We start from the raw sequence: 13,508 nt of genomic DNA, 5'->3' as shown, positions 1-13,508 counted from the left end.
TTCACACGGGAAGATGCTTTAATATTTCATAATGCCTTTATGTCTTTCACTCTCTTTCGTACTTTGTGTGAAAATGTCAGTAGCTCTACTCCCCTAACTTACATCTAGTTTGCACATTATAATTTTACATGGCTGGCTGTTGAATGAAAGAGATATAAGAATTTGTCATATAAAGCATGTAAGTCACCAATGCTGAGCAGTGTGTTTACTAGTATTCTGTATTCACTTGTATACATCAGGTACAGGTGATTATGCCTGCTATCGGATAACTATGAAAACCAGTACAACCTGTCACATGGGTTGAGCGGTCAGCGACTAAACTGACCATCACGCCCTCGGGCCTGATTAGTGAGATTGGACATCCAGTCATACGTCACAGGTTTGTGGTGGACCATGCTAGTCAGTGTGATATGACATGCACAGCCACAAAAGCAGGGATTAACACACTTTTTTTCCAAGTGGTCACCGCAATGGGAGAGGGATTCAGTCTGTCTTGACTTGTCCTTGCCACTGCTAACCCTCATCACTGCCAAGGGTGTGTTACTAGTCCAGCAAAAGCTAGTAGCACCTTAAACCCTTTTGTGAGCAGCTTTCATGAAATGGTCTATCAAAAATCAACTCATCCCAGCTCAGACGGCGACCAGCCAAACAAGGTCCAAGCTGATCTGTTTTCACTGCGACAGACAGCGAAAAGTATGCTAGGAGATGGAAGGAAGAAAGGGAGAGAAGTAGTTCTATGTGTAGTGGAATGTATGTATGCTGATGGATAAGACGGAGTCGCAGCGCCCAGAGAGGCAGACTGCCCTTGTGGCCATCGAGTTGGACATGTATGGTACAAGTATAGCCGCACTAAGCGAAACAAGATTGCCAAGATATGATAGCTTGGAAGATCATAGGTCATAGATCATGTCTTCTACTGGAGTGGAAGGTCGGAACTGGAAAACGAGAAGCTGGAGTAATATGTCTTAAAAAACAGATTGCTGCCAATATAGATGAAGATCCAACACCTATCCATAACCGAATCATGACAATGGGACTTCCATTACAGAAGAGGTTATGTGCAACCTTCATAAGCCCCAACAATGAGAAACAGTGAGGAAGCAAAGGAGCAGTTTTACAGTGATCTGAGGAATACAATCAGGAAAGTTCCAGCTGATAATAAATTAGTATTGATCGGTGATTTCAATACAGGAAAAGGATCAGACACTGCAAAGTGGAAGAGTGCTTGGTAGTCATGGAGTAGGGAAGTGCAACAACAATGGAAAGTTACTATTAGCTCGCTGTTCTGCTCTCTGCCTTGTGATTACTAATTCCACATTCAACGTCTAAACACCCAAGGTATAAACACTGGCATTTGCTGGATTATATCATTCTCCAGTAGAGAGATGTGAAAGAAATTATGGATACTCATGCTATGAGAGGAGCAGACTGTGGGAAAGACCATGTAATGTTAAGATCTAAGTGGATGATGAGAAGGGTATTAAAGCACAGCAAGTTTAGGTCGAAGCCACCATGTAAGTTAGACACATATTCACTGAGTGACCAGTTAGTAAAGGAGCAACTTAAGAAAGATGGATGAGAAGCTGGAGCACTGGATGCAGACAATGGTGAATTGGAACAAAAGTGGGTGAACCAGAAGGATGCTATTTACTTAACTACTTTTAATGTGATTGGCAAACAAAAAACGTAAGCATCAGGATTGGTTTGATGAACATGATGAGCACTTGAAGCAGTTAATTGAGGAAAGAAATAAGGACAGCTAATATCCAGTGCTCAACCAGATCAAGAAGGACATACTCGGAAGCACAGAGGAGCGTGTGATGAGGAGCTCTCATCATCTGGCCTTCATCTGTCTAGTGTCCCAGACAGATGAAGGCCAGATGATGAGAGGAGAGGGCCAGGGGTTACAGAATGCGGCTGGTAGGAGAGACATGAAAGCATTCTACACTGGCATAAGGGAAACTAATAGTCCAAAGCCAAGAGGCCTTATCTACCTACTGGATCACAATGGAATGACAGTTCTACAAGAAAGCGATAAAATCTTGAAAAGATTCTTGGACTACTTTAATCAGCTGCTGAACATACCGGAAGATCTTGATGAGGCGGCGAGGAACGACATAGCACAGATGCTAACTGTATTATCATTGGATGATTCGCCCGATATGAATGAACTCATGATGGCAATTGGTTGACTCCAGGACAGTAAAGCCCTTGGCAGAGATGGTATACCATATGAGGTATGGAACCATAATAGGTAAGAGATAGTAGATTGTTTATACAAACTGATACAGATTATCTAGGATACACAGGTGGTACCACATGACTGGATGAATGCAATTATTGGTCCTCTATTTAAGAAAGGCAATAGGAAGGAGTGTGGAAATCACAGGAGAATATTCCTTTTTTCCATTGTTGGAAAATTCTCGATTACTACTGAATCGCTAGTACTACTGAACGTACAGCGCATATCACTCTGAATGTGCTACCCGAATCTCAGTGTGGTTTGAGAAGTGGGAGGAGTACAATTGACATGATGTTCTGTTTAAAGCAAGTGCAGGAGAAATGTACTGAACAAAACATCCCACTATATGTGCTTATGTTGATTTCAAAAAGGCTTTTGACACCGTGTCTAGAGTTGGTCTTTGGCAGGTTGTTGAAAATTGGCTGCACAGATAAATTTATTAGCATCATCGAGGCTCTCCACACAGACATGCAGGCAAATGTAGCTATGGGCGGTCACGTCTCTAGGGACTTTAAAGTGAGCAATGGAGTAGAACAAGGATGTGTGCTTGCACCGACATCTCTTTTTATCTATCTGCTTTTCTTGAAGTTGCCTTTAAGAACAGCTCGAAAAGGGTCTATCTTCAGACCAGAAAGAAAACAGATCTGTTTAATGTTGCCTAATTCAAATCAAAGACCAAAACAACAACAACACTAGTGAGATATCTGCTTTGTACAGATGATAGTGCCCTGGTAGCTCACCAATCTGATGTTATACAATCATTTGGCGGTGACTGCAAGACAGTTTAGCTTGAAAATCCATATTAGAAAAACAGAATGTCTCTTTCAGCCACCTAAGTTCCTTAGCAGAGTAGTCCAACATTGCTCAGTTACCATAGACGGTGAACCTTCGGTACAGTATAAATCTTTCAAGCACTGTAGCTGACAATGCTAGGCTGAATAATGAAATCTTATTGAGATTGGGAAATGCGAGTGCGGTGTATGGAAACTTAAGGCTTAGACTATGGAACAACCACCATGTACCAATCAAAGTTAAAGGTTTACTTGCAACAAAATTCACATTACATTTATTTTGTATCAAAAGATTCACCATGTCTTACTCTGCTGTGCTGTAGGTGCCAAATATGTACAAATGTGATTACAAGATCTTAAAAGCTCAAAACGAACGATTAATCGCAGCCATTACGAAAGCGCAACAGGCTAGAATCTTTTTATTTTGCTGACGTACTCAAGCTAACTTGGTTATTGTTATGACAGGTGGTGTTATCACGTTGATTGAAAGGCCAATAAAAGGCTCAATATAAAACGTCTTGTAGCACTAGTCTATGGTAAACACTTCGGGTTCTACTGAAAAGCCCGTATGAAATATAGATGCTGGCTATGTTACAGTTTTGTTTCGGCTTGGTCTAATAATCTAGTCGTAATCTGATCATGTGATCCGTACATCTTGCCAAATAGCGCGAACAATTTCTGCAGCATTTTTCGACAAGTACCTCCGACCAATAGGCTCATCATGTTTATTAAAGGATGATATGCATTTCTTCGAGCTAGGGTTAAAAAAATAAACAAATTTTTACGGTAGGTTTTGAGATATCAGTGCTCAAATTGACGGCATTACAGCTATGATGAAAAAATGTGTAAGAACAATAGACATGGTTTCATTCAATGCGTGAAGCATATTTGTAAAAATATTTCGGTGAATGAGGTTTCATGAAAGTGTAAATAGAAGCCATCTTGTTCAGCTACGTCCCATTTGAGCCATTTTGAAAATCAATTCCAATCTACGGCGTTTTCGTGATGGTTGCGATTGACTGTTTGTTTTTAGCTGTTAGGAGCTTGTAATCTCATTTCCACATATTTTGCACCTACAACACAGCGGAGTAAAACATGATGAATCTTTTGATATCAAATAACCGTAATGTTAAATTGGTTTTAAGTAAACATTTCAAGTTGCAGATTAATCGACCTACTGTGCTTACTGCCTTACTGTAAGGCGCTGAGACATGAACTGTATACAGTATGCAATCTGACAAGCCGCAAACAAATGTGATGCGACATCTTCGATCAATTATAGGTATCTCATGGAGGGATAAGATCACCGATGCAGCAAGGTATAGAGAAAAAAAGGCATAACACCACTCAAGTCCATTCTAATACAGATAAATGTTAGAGGGCTTGGAAATGTCGAGAGAACGGATCATGAGCGCTTACTTTGACAACTTCTCTATTCTCGGCTTTGTGAAAGAAAGCGTAACCAGAGGAGGCCCAGGTTGCGCTTCAAAGACATCGTGAAGTGAAATATGAAGAAGCTAGATATAGATAGGAATGAATGACAAGAGAGCTAAGAATAAAGATGTTTGGAGATGTTTGATCAGAGAATAATGAGGACAGCCATTGTCGCATCATCAGACTGCTATGATAATGATACATCAGCTTGGCGGCCATGCACTTTATGCGGGTTGTACTGTTCTATGCCAAATACTGGAATTGCTGTGTTTAAAGCACATAAATGACATAATATTTTTATTATATAGTTCAATACATCAGAGGCTTGGCTTTCGAATGAGCCTATACTCAATACACAAAGAATAATAGAACTATGAAAAACAGGGTGTCAAAAGTATGTCCTGCAATAAAAAAACACTCGGTTGCGGTTCCCACAATGTGATGTCACAATTATTATTTAGCCTTAGGTAGTCGATCCCTTTCGCTGCCATTGAGGCTGCGCTTTTCTGTGACAATCGGCGCTGTTAAACCCAGGGAGCGCTAATAATAAACTAGGATTCTAGATAATCAACAATGCCCGGGGATCGTGCTAACGTCCGACCAATACAAACAGATGTTCTGGGTTAATTAATTATGCTTCAATAAATATACTGTTGTTGATAAAGGTAATGAAATCATATCGATTAAATTGCGACCTGCGGTTGCGTCATCCTAGGACTATATGTCAATAGCACTTTCGCGAGATCATGCAATGCTTGAAATTAATTAGTCACAGTCGTGACCCTCAACAAAACAGTAAAAAGATAGGGCTAGTGCATAATATCATCGGGAAAACATAGTATGGTGCTTGGAATCTGAGTTATTTATCATAAAAATAATCTGTACATGGAAAACTAATGACACTGATTCCTTTGTCATGTTCATTGGTTCTCAGGAGTTGCCTTATCTTCGCCTGCCACTAGCGTGATTATTGTAGTTAATAAATATAAGCAGTAAGCAATAAAATAAGCAATAAGAGCACACAACCCCGCATATGAAAATTTTGACGCCACATTTTTCGAGTCTATACGATTGAACATTTCTGTGATAGAGCTCTGGGGAAATCCTATAAACGCCAACCAATGTCTATCTCACCATGTCAAACAATGGCTCATTCGAAAGCCAAGACTCTGATGTATTGAAATATATGATAAAAAAATCATGTAATTTAAGTGCTTTAACAAATTACTTCAACATCTGTGAAGTAAACCATCAGACCATTAAATAAAGTAATTCCTTTAGAATTTATAACCAGAGTGTTAGAACAATCGTTACTATAATAAAAGCAGTGTCCATTAAACGGTCTGTCTGTGCGTCCGACGTCACGGTTGAAAGTTGAGAAAAATATTCGAAACCAAATACTATGATTTTCCTGTTATCAAATTTTATTTGACTAATTTGTTAATTCAAAACATTTGACCAGTTGCTTTTGTATGCAAATGTCAATTCAGCAAAATAATAGTTTTACTGCTGACTTTGTGCAAGTTGCCTGTTTGTAACAAGATAACAGTCTTATCATCACTTGCACCCTATGAAAAGCAATCAGAAATGAATACGAATTGGAGAAACACAAATGCCTTCAATGTCAGCTAACAAGGTATGTTCATTTGGTAAACAAAATCATAGAACACAGGTTCCACCATAAGTCAAAAACTATGACCTATACAATGAAAACTTCACAACTATTCACAGCCATCTCTGCAACACCCTCTGTCTCACCCCTGTTGCAATAGATATCGCTCTCTTGCTACATAATCTTACAACCCATCCCTGCGCGTACATTGCTGATAATTTGCTGACATCTAACACACACCCACAGCCAGCGGCAACATCCAAACAAACTGTTAATATTTAGTAGAGAGTAGATGTATCTATATGTTAATATCTTCCCCCATAGCCGCTGGCAGGGACGGCACTCAGCGAGTCAGAGTCACGTTCACAGGATTATTTGTATTGTATAGATGTATAGTTAGTCTTTGACCCACAAATTAGATATGTGTGAGCATTGCATATACTTTGCATCCATTGGTGTACATAGTCGTGCTTACAAAAGAAAACTTAACATGATTTATAATAAGTTTGTTTTTGAAATGTTGTACAAAAATATTGGCCTTTGCAAAATACGGAGCCAGCTTTATAAAATAGATATACAAAAATCAAACTTAGTTGCAATACAGTGAGTGGCCAATGTGTTGCAGGTAACAACCGGTGGTTCATTTCGATGGTGATGTTCGTTACCAAAGTGGTGCTAGCGTAAAGGTGGCAAAGAAGCAAAAACGAAAATTAAATAGCTGTAACATTCTCAGTTTGTATAACAATTTTATCATATCGTGACCAAGAATTAATGAAATAGCGACACATGAAAAGAAATGATAAGAGTTCAACCAATAAATATATCAAAAAGCTAATAAACGGCACTCAAAATTAGCGTTGCAACATGTGAGCTGGCAAATCAATCTTTGTATCCGGTTTAGACATGACCGAAACCTATAATACATGGAATGTCTTTTATCGGATCCGGTTCGCGCGATTCACGTCGCAGGAAACGCTTAAACACTGAAGACGACATAATATAATGGATTCGCCAGTTTGTTAGCAAAGCTCGTACAAACTATATTCTCTTTAGGGCTTTCAAATACTCGCTCGATTCGTACGTAGCTTCTTTGAGTAGATCGTGGAGCTGAACTAAAGTAGATTTGCTTAAGTTTCTTGAAGATTATTAAAAAAATTGTTATTAACACACACCCCGTAGTATATATTCATTAAATGCCTATGGTTACTGGTATTTTGCAGCTTTACATTACGTTGAATTTGTTTGTTTACTTGAGCTTTATATATATATGAGCAATCTTTATTGTGGTAATCAATAGTCATATCTCACAATATGTTTTCCACAAGGTACCACGGCAAGTAAATGTTTGTTTTACTTAGTTTTTTAGTTTTATAGTTTAATATAGTTTTATGTTTGTTTGTTTGAATTTTTGAAGTTATTAACCACTCAGTGAATGTCAGTTCACTTTGGATAGACACTTTGGATAGTTAATTTTGGATAGAGCTGTTTCCTATTGCCATTGCATAAAGTATGTGCTAGTAACTTTTTGTGGTGGTTTTACTCAGAGCAAGAAATAAGCGGTGTGCGCAAGTTCTGTCTCATAAATTTTAGCCTTTATTATAGTAAATTTTTACGTCTTGCACCAATGTACTATGAGTTCTCCGAATTGCTACGATTCTATATTTTTTGCTTTGTTTGTATTCAGATTTTACATTCATTACTGTAATACGTTTATGCTTTGAGCTATGTTCAGGCCTGTATTCCCCGGTTGTAAGTTGGGGCTGCAAATGTTATGCGACTAGTTATGAACACCTGAAGGTTTGGGGGTGGTGTAAGCCCTCCAACGGGGTTTGGGGCAGCGTCCCGAAGCTCTGGACCTTTTAAGCATCAACAACCCTTAAAGTATGCATAAATGCAATCAATTGTAAGCATCACAATCTACATAAATATATTGCTTATGGTTCTTGATAGGCAAAACCTTTTCTTTATTCAACGAACGATATTGAAATGGAATTCGCCCTGGTTAGGGGCAAACAATTCCCACTTCGGTAATTAGGGTCCTTTTCCCAGTGAATCTTGTTATTTTACGAGCCTACGTTAAAGATTCAGTAGCAATAACCAAAGGACAACACCACGATCAAGATGAGTCGAATTATTATTAATCACCACATAGATATATCATATAAACGTTAGCTTACCCGGGTTACCGTTAATGCAAAATATCGTAAAAGGAAAGTCAAGCAAAATATCGTGAAAGGAAAGTCAAACAAAATAACGTAAAGCAAATAAATCACCGCACCAGTATATAGTAAACGAGTGAATAAATGTATGTTCTGATACAAAAACAGAAACGTTTCCTAGCTCTGCCAATTCAAGAGTGTCTCTAAATCCTAACACAACAAATCGGTCCTAGCTTTTGCGAGGCTTCTTAAGAAAGCTAGCCTTAGGGCAAAAGCGGACTGCTGCGGCGACAGGGCAACTAACCAGTAGTTGTGGGTTCACGGCCAGCAAGCCACAAAATCGAATCTCACCCACTCGCTAACTCCGGAAATCCATAACAATATAAAGCTCATGACACTACAGATTTCTGCAAGGGACATTGACAGAACAAGAGGTGTTACTTCTTTATTGCAATAGCTCTTGTTCTGTCAATGTGTCCATGGCAGAAATCTTTCACAACTGATTCTGTATCTATGTCAACATATTTATATACATATGTGTAATATTAGAAGATTGTTTAGACGAGCCTGTCCCATAGTGCTCCTCATCGATGTTTTGATTTGCATCAAGGCAGAAAACGATCTCTCATTCAGTTCATTAGTGGCAGGCAAAACTAGACTAGTGAGCCTCTGCACTTCATCGCTAATTGTGCTAGAGCGCAACTAGCGCTCTCGCGCTAATAATTAGTAGTTGGAAATTCCAAGTGAATGAACTTAAACTGCAATTCTTAGTACTCAGCCGCTGAAAATTACAAAACGTTGGGGCGGCTCAGCCGCCCAGCCGCTCCAGGGAATACGGGCCTGGCTATGTTGTAGGCTTAATCACATAGTCCTTATTTTGTTTTAAGGTGATGAATTGGTGTGTTCTGTTTCTCCCTGTATGGCTTCTTTTTGCTGTGGCTGATCAGTTCGATCCAGTCGAGGATGTTGAGAATCATGACCTAAGGCAGCGAATCACAAAAGAGTGAGTTAATTATGCATCGTGCCATTACTTACGTCTATTTTATTTACTTTCGTCTGTTCTATTTCCAGCTTTGCTTTTCCTTGTAGATTGGTGTCTCTGTGTTTTAGTTCTTAAAATCTGCTTATAGTTAAAGCTAATGTTAACCCTTTGGCAGAGGAAACGACCAGAATTTCGTTTACCGGTTGCGTGGGGAAACGACATTTATGTCTATTTCGGTAGACGTTTATAAATCTGTCATTTTGTAACGTTAAACAAAGGATATGAACACTAGTAAGTTTTAAATATCATCAACAAGATATCAGTCGATGATTTACAATATGAAGCGATTATCTGAGAGGCGTTGCTTTGTGCTAAAAGCTAAACAAATCGCGATTCCTTGGAAAAGATTAAAAGTTGGAAAAACCAGTCAACATCGGCTCGACTTTCAATACGGTAAAATAAAAGTTTATTTTATCCTGCGATCGTTAGTGATTTTTTGTCTGATCAGAATAATAATAATTCAAATGATAGAAGTGATGTAAACTTTTTGGACTTTTAATATACTTGGAATATGCAGAAAAAACGATCGTTATGGTGGCTCGCACGGCTACGTTATAGCGTTTGACTCTACCGAAAAAAAAGCTTCCAAGCATTTCATACAGGGACAATTGCACATGGTTGTAATTTTTTTTGAGTAGTAGATATGTGAATGAATGTATATGTACAAAAATTTTTGTTCATAGAAATAAGTTTAAGATTTGAGCTATGCATGTTCATAGAATATCGATTTTATTGAATTTTCGAAAATGAATTACATGAGTCTCGGTTGTTTTTGGGGGGCTTATACCTGGTCAAAGGGTTAAGATTAGCTGAATTTAGATTTTGCATGCATTTCGCATCCTAAACATTCAACTTTTGCTGGCAGTTTATTTTTAATAATTGTTGCATAACTGTAAAATTACCAAATATATATGTCAAGAGTGATCAGTAGGCTTAAGTACTGTTATTTTCTATTTTCTGCACTTGGTATTCTGTTTGAACAGCCATGTTCTTGAGGAACTTGAACACCAAATCAACACAAAGGATAAAAAGGATATGACAGAGAAAGAACTACAGTTTCATTATTTCAAGCTCCATGATTTTGATGATAACAACCTTCTGGATGGTCTCGAAATTGTGAAGGCCCTGCGACACAACCATGAGCAGAGTAAGTTGTTATATTTTTGCTCACGAAAACAAGTGCTACATTGCTCATGAGAAAAATCGATCAAGCTCACAAAATGGGTCACATTGAGAAAACTTGCAGTTTCACCTGATTTAATTGTTTGAACAATTTCTTCAAAGGTTTCATAAACATTTTTCATTTCTGCTAAAAGTCGTCATATAGGCCAATCTGTTACAAGTAGGAACATATTTGTTTGTGTTCATATTTAAATAGTTATTTGTGTGAAATCCCTGTCATTGTTGTGAAACCCTGTCATTGTTGTGAAACCCTGTCATCGTGGTGAAACTCTGTCATCATTGTGAAATCTTGTCATCGTTGTGAAACCATGTCATTGTCGTGAAACCCTGTCATCGTGGTGAAACTCTGTCATCATTGTGAAATCTTGTCATCGTTGTGAAACCATGTCATTGCTGTGAAAGCCTGTCATCCTTGTGAAAACCTTTTATCGGTTTGAAACCTTTTCATCGGTTTGAAACCCTGTTATCAAGTGGGAAAATCTGTCATGTGTTGGAAGGTGTCTCAAATAAATTCAGCTTTTGCTTGTAATGAATAAAAGTGAGTCGAGACTATTCGTTTGAAAGTAACTCGTTTAAACTTATCACAACTGTTTCGGTTTCTTTTTGATCACCACAGACCAGCATGTTTACTCAGACATGATGCTGTGACAACCTACCACAGACCAGCATGTTTACTCAGACATGATGCTGTGACAACCTACTACAGACCAGCATGTTTACTCATACATGATGCTGTGACACCTACCACAGACCAGCATGTTTACTCAGACATGATGCTGTGACAACCTACCACAGACCAGCATGTTTACTCAGACATGATGCTGTGACAACCTACCCCAGACCAGCATGTTTACTCAGACATGATGCTGTGACAACCTACCACAGACCAGCATGTTTACTCAGACATGATGCTGTGACAACCTACCACAGACCAGCATGTTTGCTCAGACATGATGCTGTGACAACCTACCACAGACCAGCATGTTTACTCAGACATGATGCTGTGACAACCTACCACAGACCAGCATGTTTACTCAGACATGATGCTGTGACAACTTATTTCTGATTTAATGCCGATGTGTTGACCAAGTCAACAAAGCATTTACTGTTACTGGTTACTGGTTGGGTGCGCCTCAACCACATCTTACTTAACGTTCTCAATACTTTCTTTCCCCATTTTTCAAGTCGTTGAAATTATCATACTACTCTAAATACCGAAGCTTATCAAGTTGTGTTTGTTGATATTTGTTTTAAATACAGAAATTGCTGCTTTAGTAGTTGTCTTCTGTTATGCACAATGTTAGCGTCTCCATAAGAATGCCTGCTGGGCAAACTCTAAACTCTGACATGTTCTGTTGATCTGCATCACTTCCTCTGTTACAGCTGATCAACAGAAACAGTCCACTGATGATGAAGTCATAGCTATTGTTGACAACGTACTCGTTAATGATGATGTAAACAAAGATGGCTATGTGAGTTTCTATGAATTCATGGCTGGGCAAGAACCTGCGACGTAAATCCTCCCTGTCACTGCCTGGATATTGACCATTTATAGATCTATGTTTGACCTTGAGTACATAAAAGGCTGAGCTTTATCTTTCATTTGCATTTTTCTGTTTTATTCTTAATTGCTGTTGTGGATTAGATTTAGTTTTTCATTACCCTTCCTCCACCTATTAGACAATCAAACAAATGCTCAACTAGTTGTATTTCTGTTAATTATAATATTGTTACTGGTGCTTGCTGTTATGATTGCTCTCTCTACAATTATTCTTCAATGTTTATCATAATATATTGATTGTTTCTTTAGTTGCATGTAGAGTTTCTGCAGTCTTCACTCTAATAAGAATCGAAACAGTTAAAGGTTGGAAAAAAATTGCATACTCGATATATTTGGTAACTTTTGATGAGAGATTCAAACTCCTGACCTTCAGCCTTTTATACTAACTTGTTAACACCTGCACCAACCAATCAAATGCTTGTTATCACCTGCACCAATCAATCAAATGCCGGGTTTTTTGAGTAACTGTATACAGTATGTAGTTACTACGCCTGAACATCTTTCGTGAAACAGAACAGTGAAAAAATTGTGTACTGGCTGCTCTCTAGCTAGTCAGACATACAGACAAGCTTTACAGGTGTTACTAGTGATGCACACAGACAACCTTTACAAGTGCCTTTAGGCAAACGTTTTGGCAAGCTGTGTGTGTGTGCTACCAGCAATTATACATAAGCCTTGTACATGTAGGTGTCGCTTGACAAATATGTAGAAATATGGTACTGGCGTCACTAATCAATTGTATAGACAAGCTATAGATACTACTGTAGATGCTGATATAAATACTGCTAGAACTGCAGAGACAAGCTGTAGATACTGGCTATATAAGCAAAGAAACTTTTATTGCTGCAACAAATCAAATAATTGTATCAAGGTTTTCATGTATTACTAGTAAAGTAGGGTTCAGCAATATTGGCCAACAACATAACCAAGTTTCTTTTTATGTAAGGTGGTGGTTATTCAACCTTTTTCAGACATCTTTTCACTCAACATTCCTGTGTTGATTGTTTAGTTATGTGGATGACTTCATTATTATGCCCAAAGCCATAAGCATGACCAGGCTATTAACAGTGATAGGATCACTAGATGCAGCAGTTGCTGTTCAACAACTTTAAACATCAACTGATCAGATGGAACTTAAGGTTCAGAACAAAGTTTAATAATGACTAATAATTATCAGGTGTAATAATGACTCTAACATGTGATAAAATCGCTCTTCTTTGTGCTAATTTTTTTGGCGTTCAGCCTATTAAACATTACGGGACAAGCTGTGAGCAATTTTAAACAGTTTATCTACTTTTCTACCTACTTCTATCATTCTAAATCGGACTAAACATCCCTAACTTTCATTCCTAGATAGTTACGCTACGTCAAATTTTATGGGCGGAGCTTGTTGGGCCAATTGTGTTGTTTTCGAGACGGATATTGAAACGCTTTAAAATAGCCTTATGACTTTGAAGTTTAGTGAACCAATCTTTATTTGGAGTA

The 13,508-nt window shown here is 38.3% G+C and overlaps 1 protein-coding gene across 1 annotated transcript; it reads left to right on the top strand.

Annotated features, from left to right (window-relative positions):
- The first annotated feature begins 2,220 nt into the window (after positions 1-2,220).
- On the top strand, positions 2,221-12,003 carry LOC137397236 (multiple coagulation factor deficiency protein 2 homolog). Its single transcript, XM_068083524.1, has 5 exons — positions 2,221-2,237; positions 2,650-2,758; positions 9,126-9,241; positions 10,264-10,427; positions 11,846-12,003. The coding sequence occupies exons 1-5, from the start codon at positions 2,221-2,223 to the stop codon at positions 11,977-11,979; spliced, it is 540 nt and encodes a 179-aa protein (XP_067939625.1). The 3' UTR covers positions 11,980-12,003.
- The last annotated feature ends 1,505 nt before the right edge of the window (positions 12,004-13,508 follow it).

The sequence above is a fragment of the Watersipora subatra genome, chromosome 5 (assembly GCF_963576615.1).
Source record: "Watersipora subatra chromosome 5, tzWatSuba1.1, whole genome shotgun sequence".
NCBI lineage: Eukaryota > Metazoa > Bryozoa > Gymnolaemata > Cheilostomatida > Watersiporidae > Watersipora > Watersipora subatra.
The sequence above is the reverse complement of the archived record's forward strand: the minus strand, read 5'-3'. Positions and strand labels throughout refer to the sequence as shown.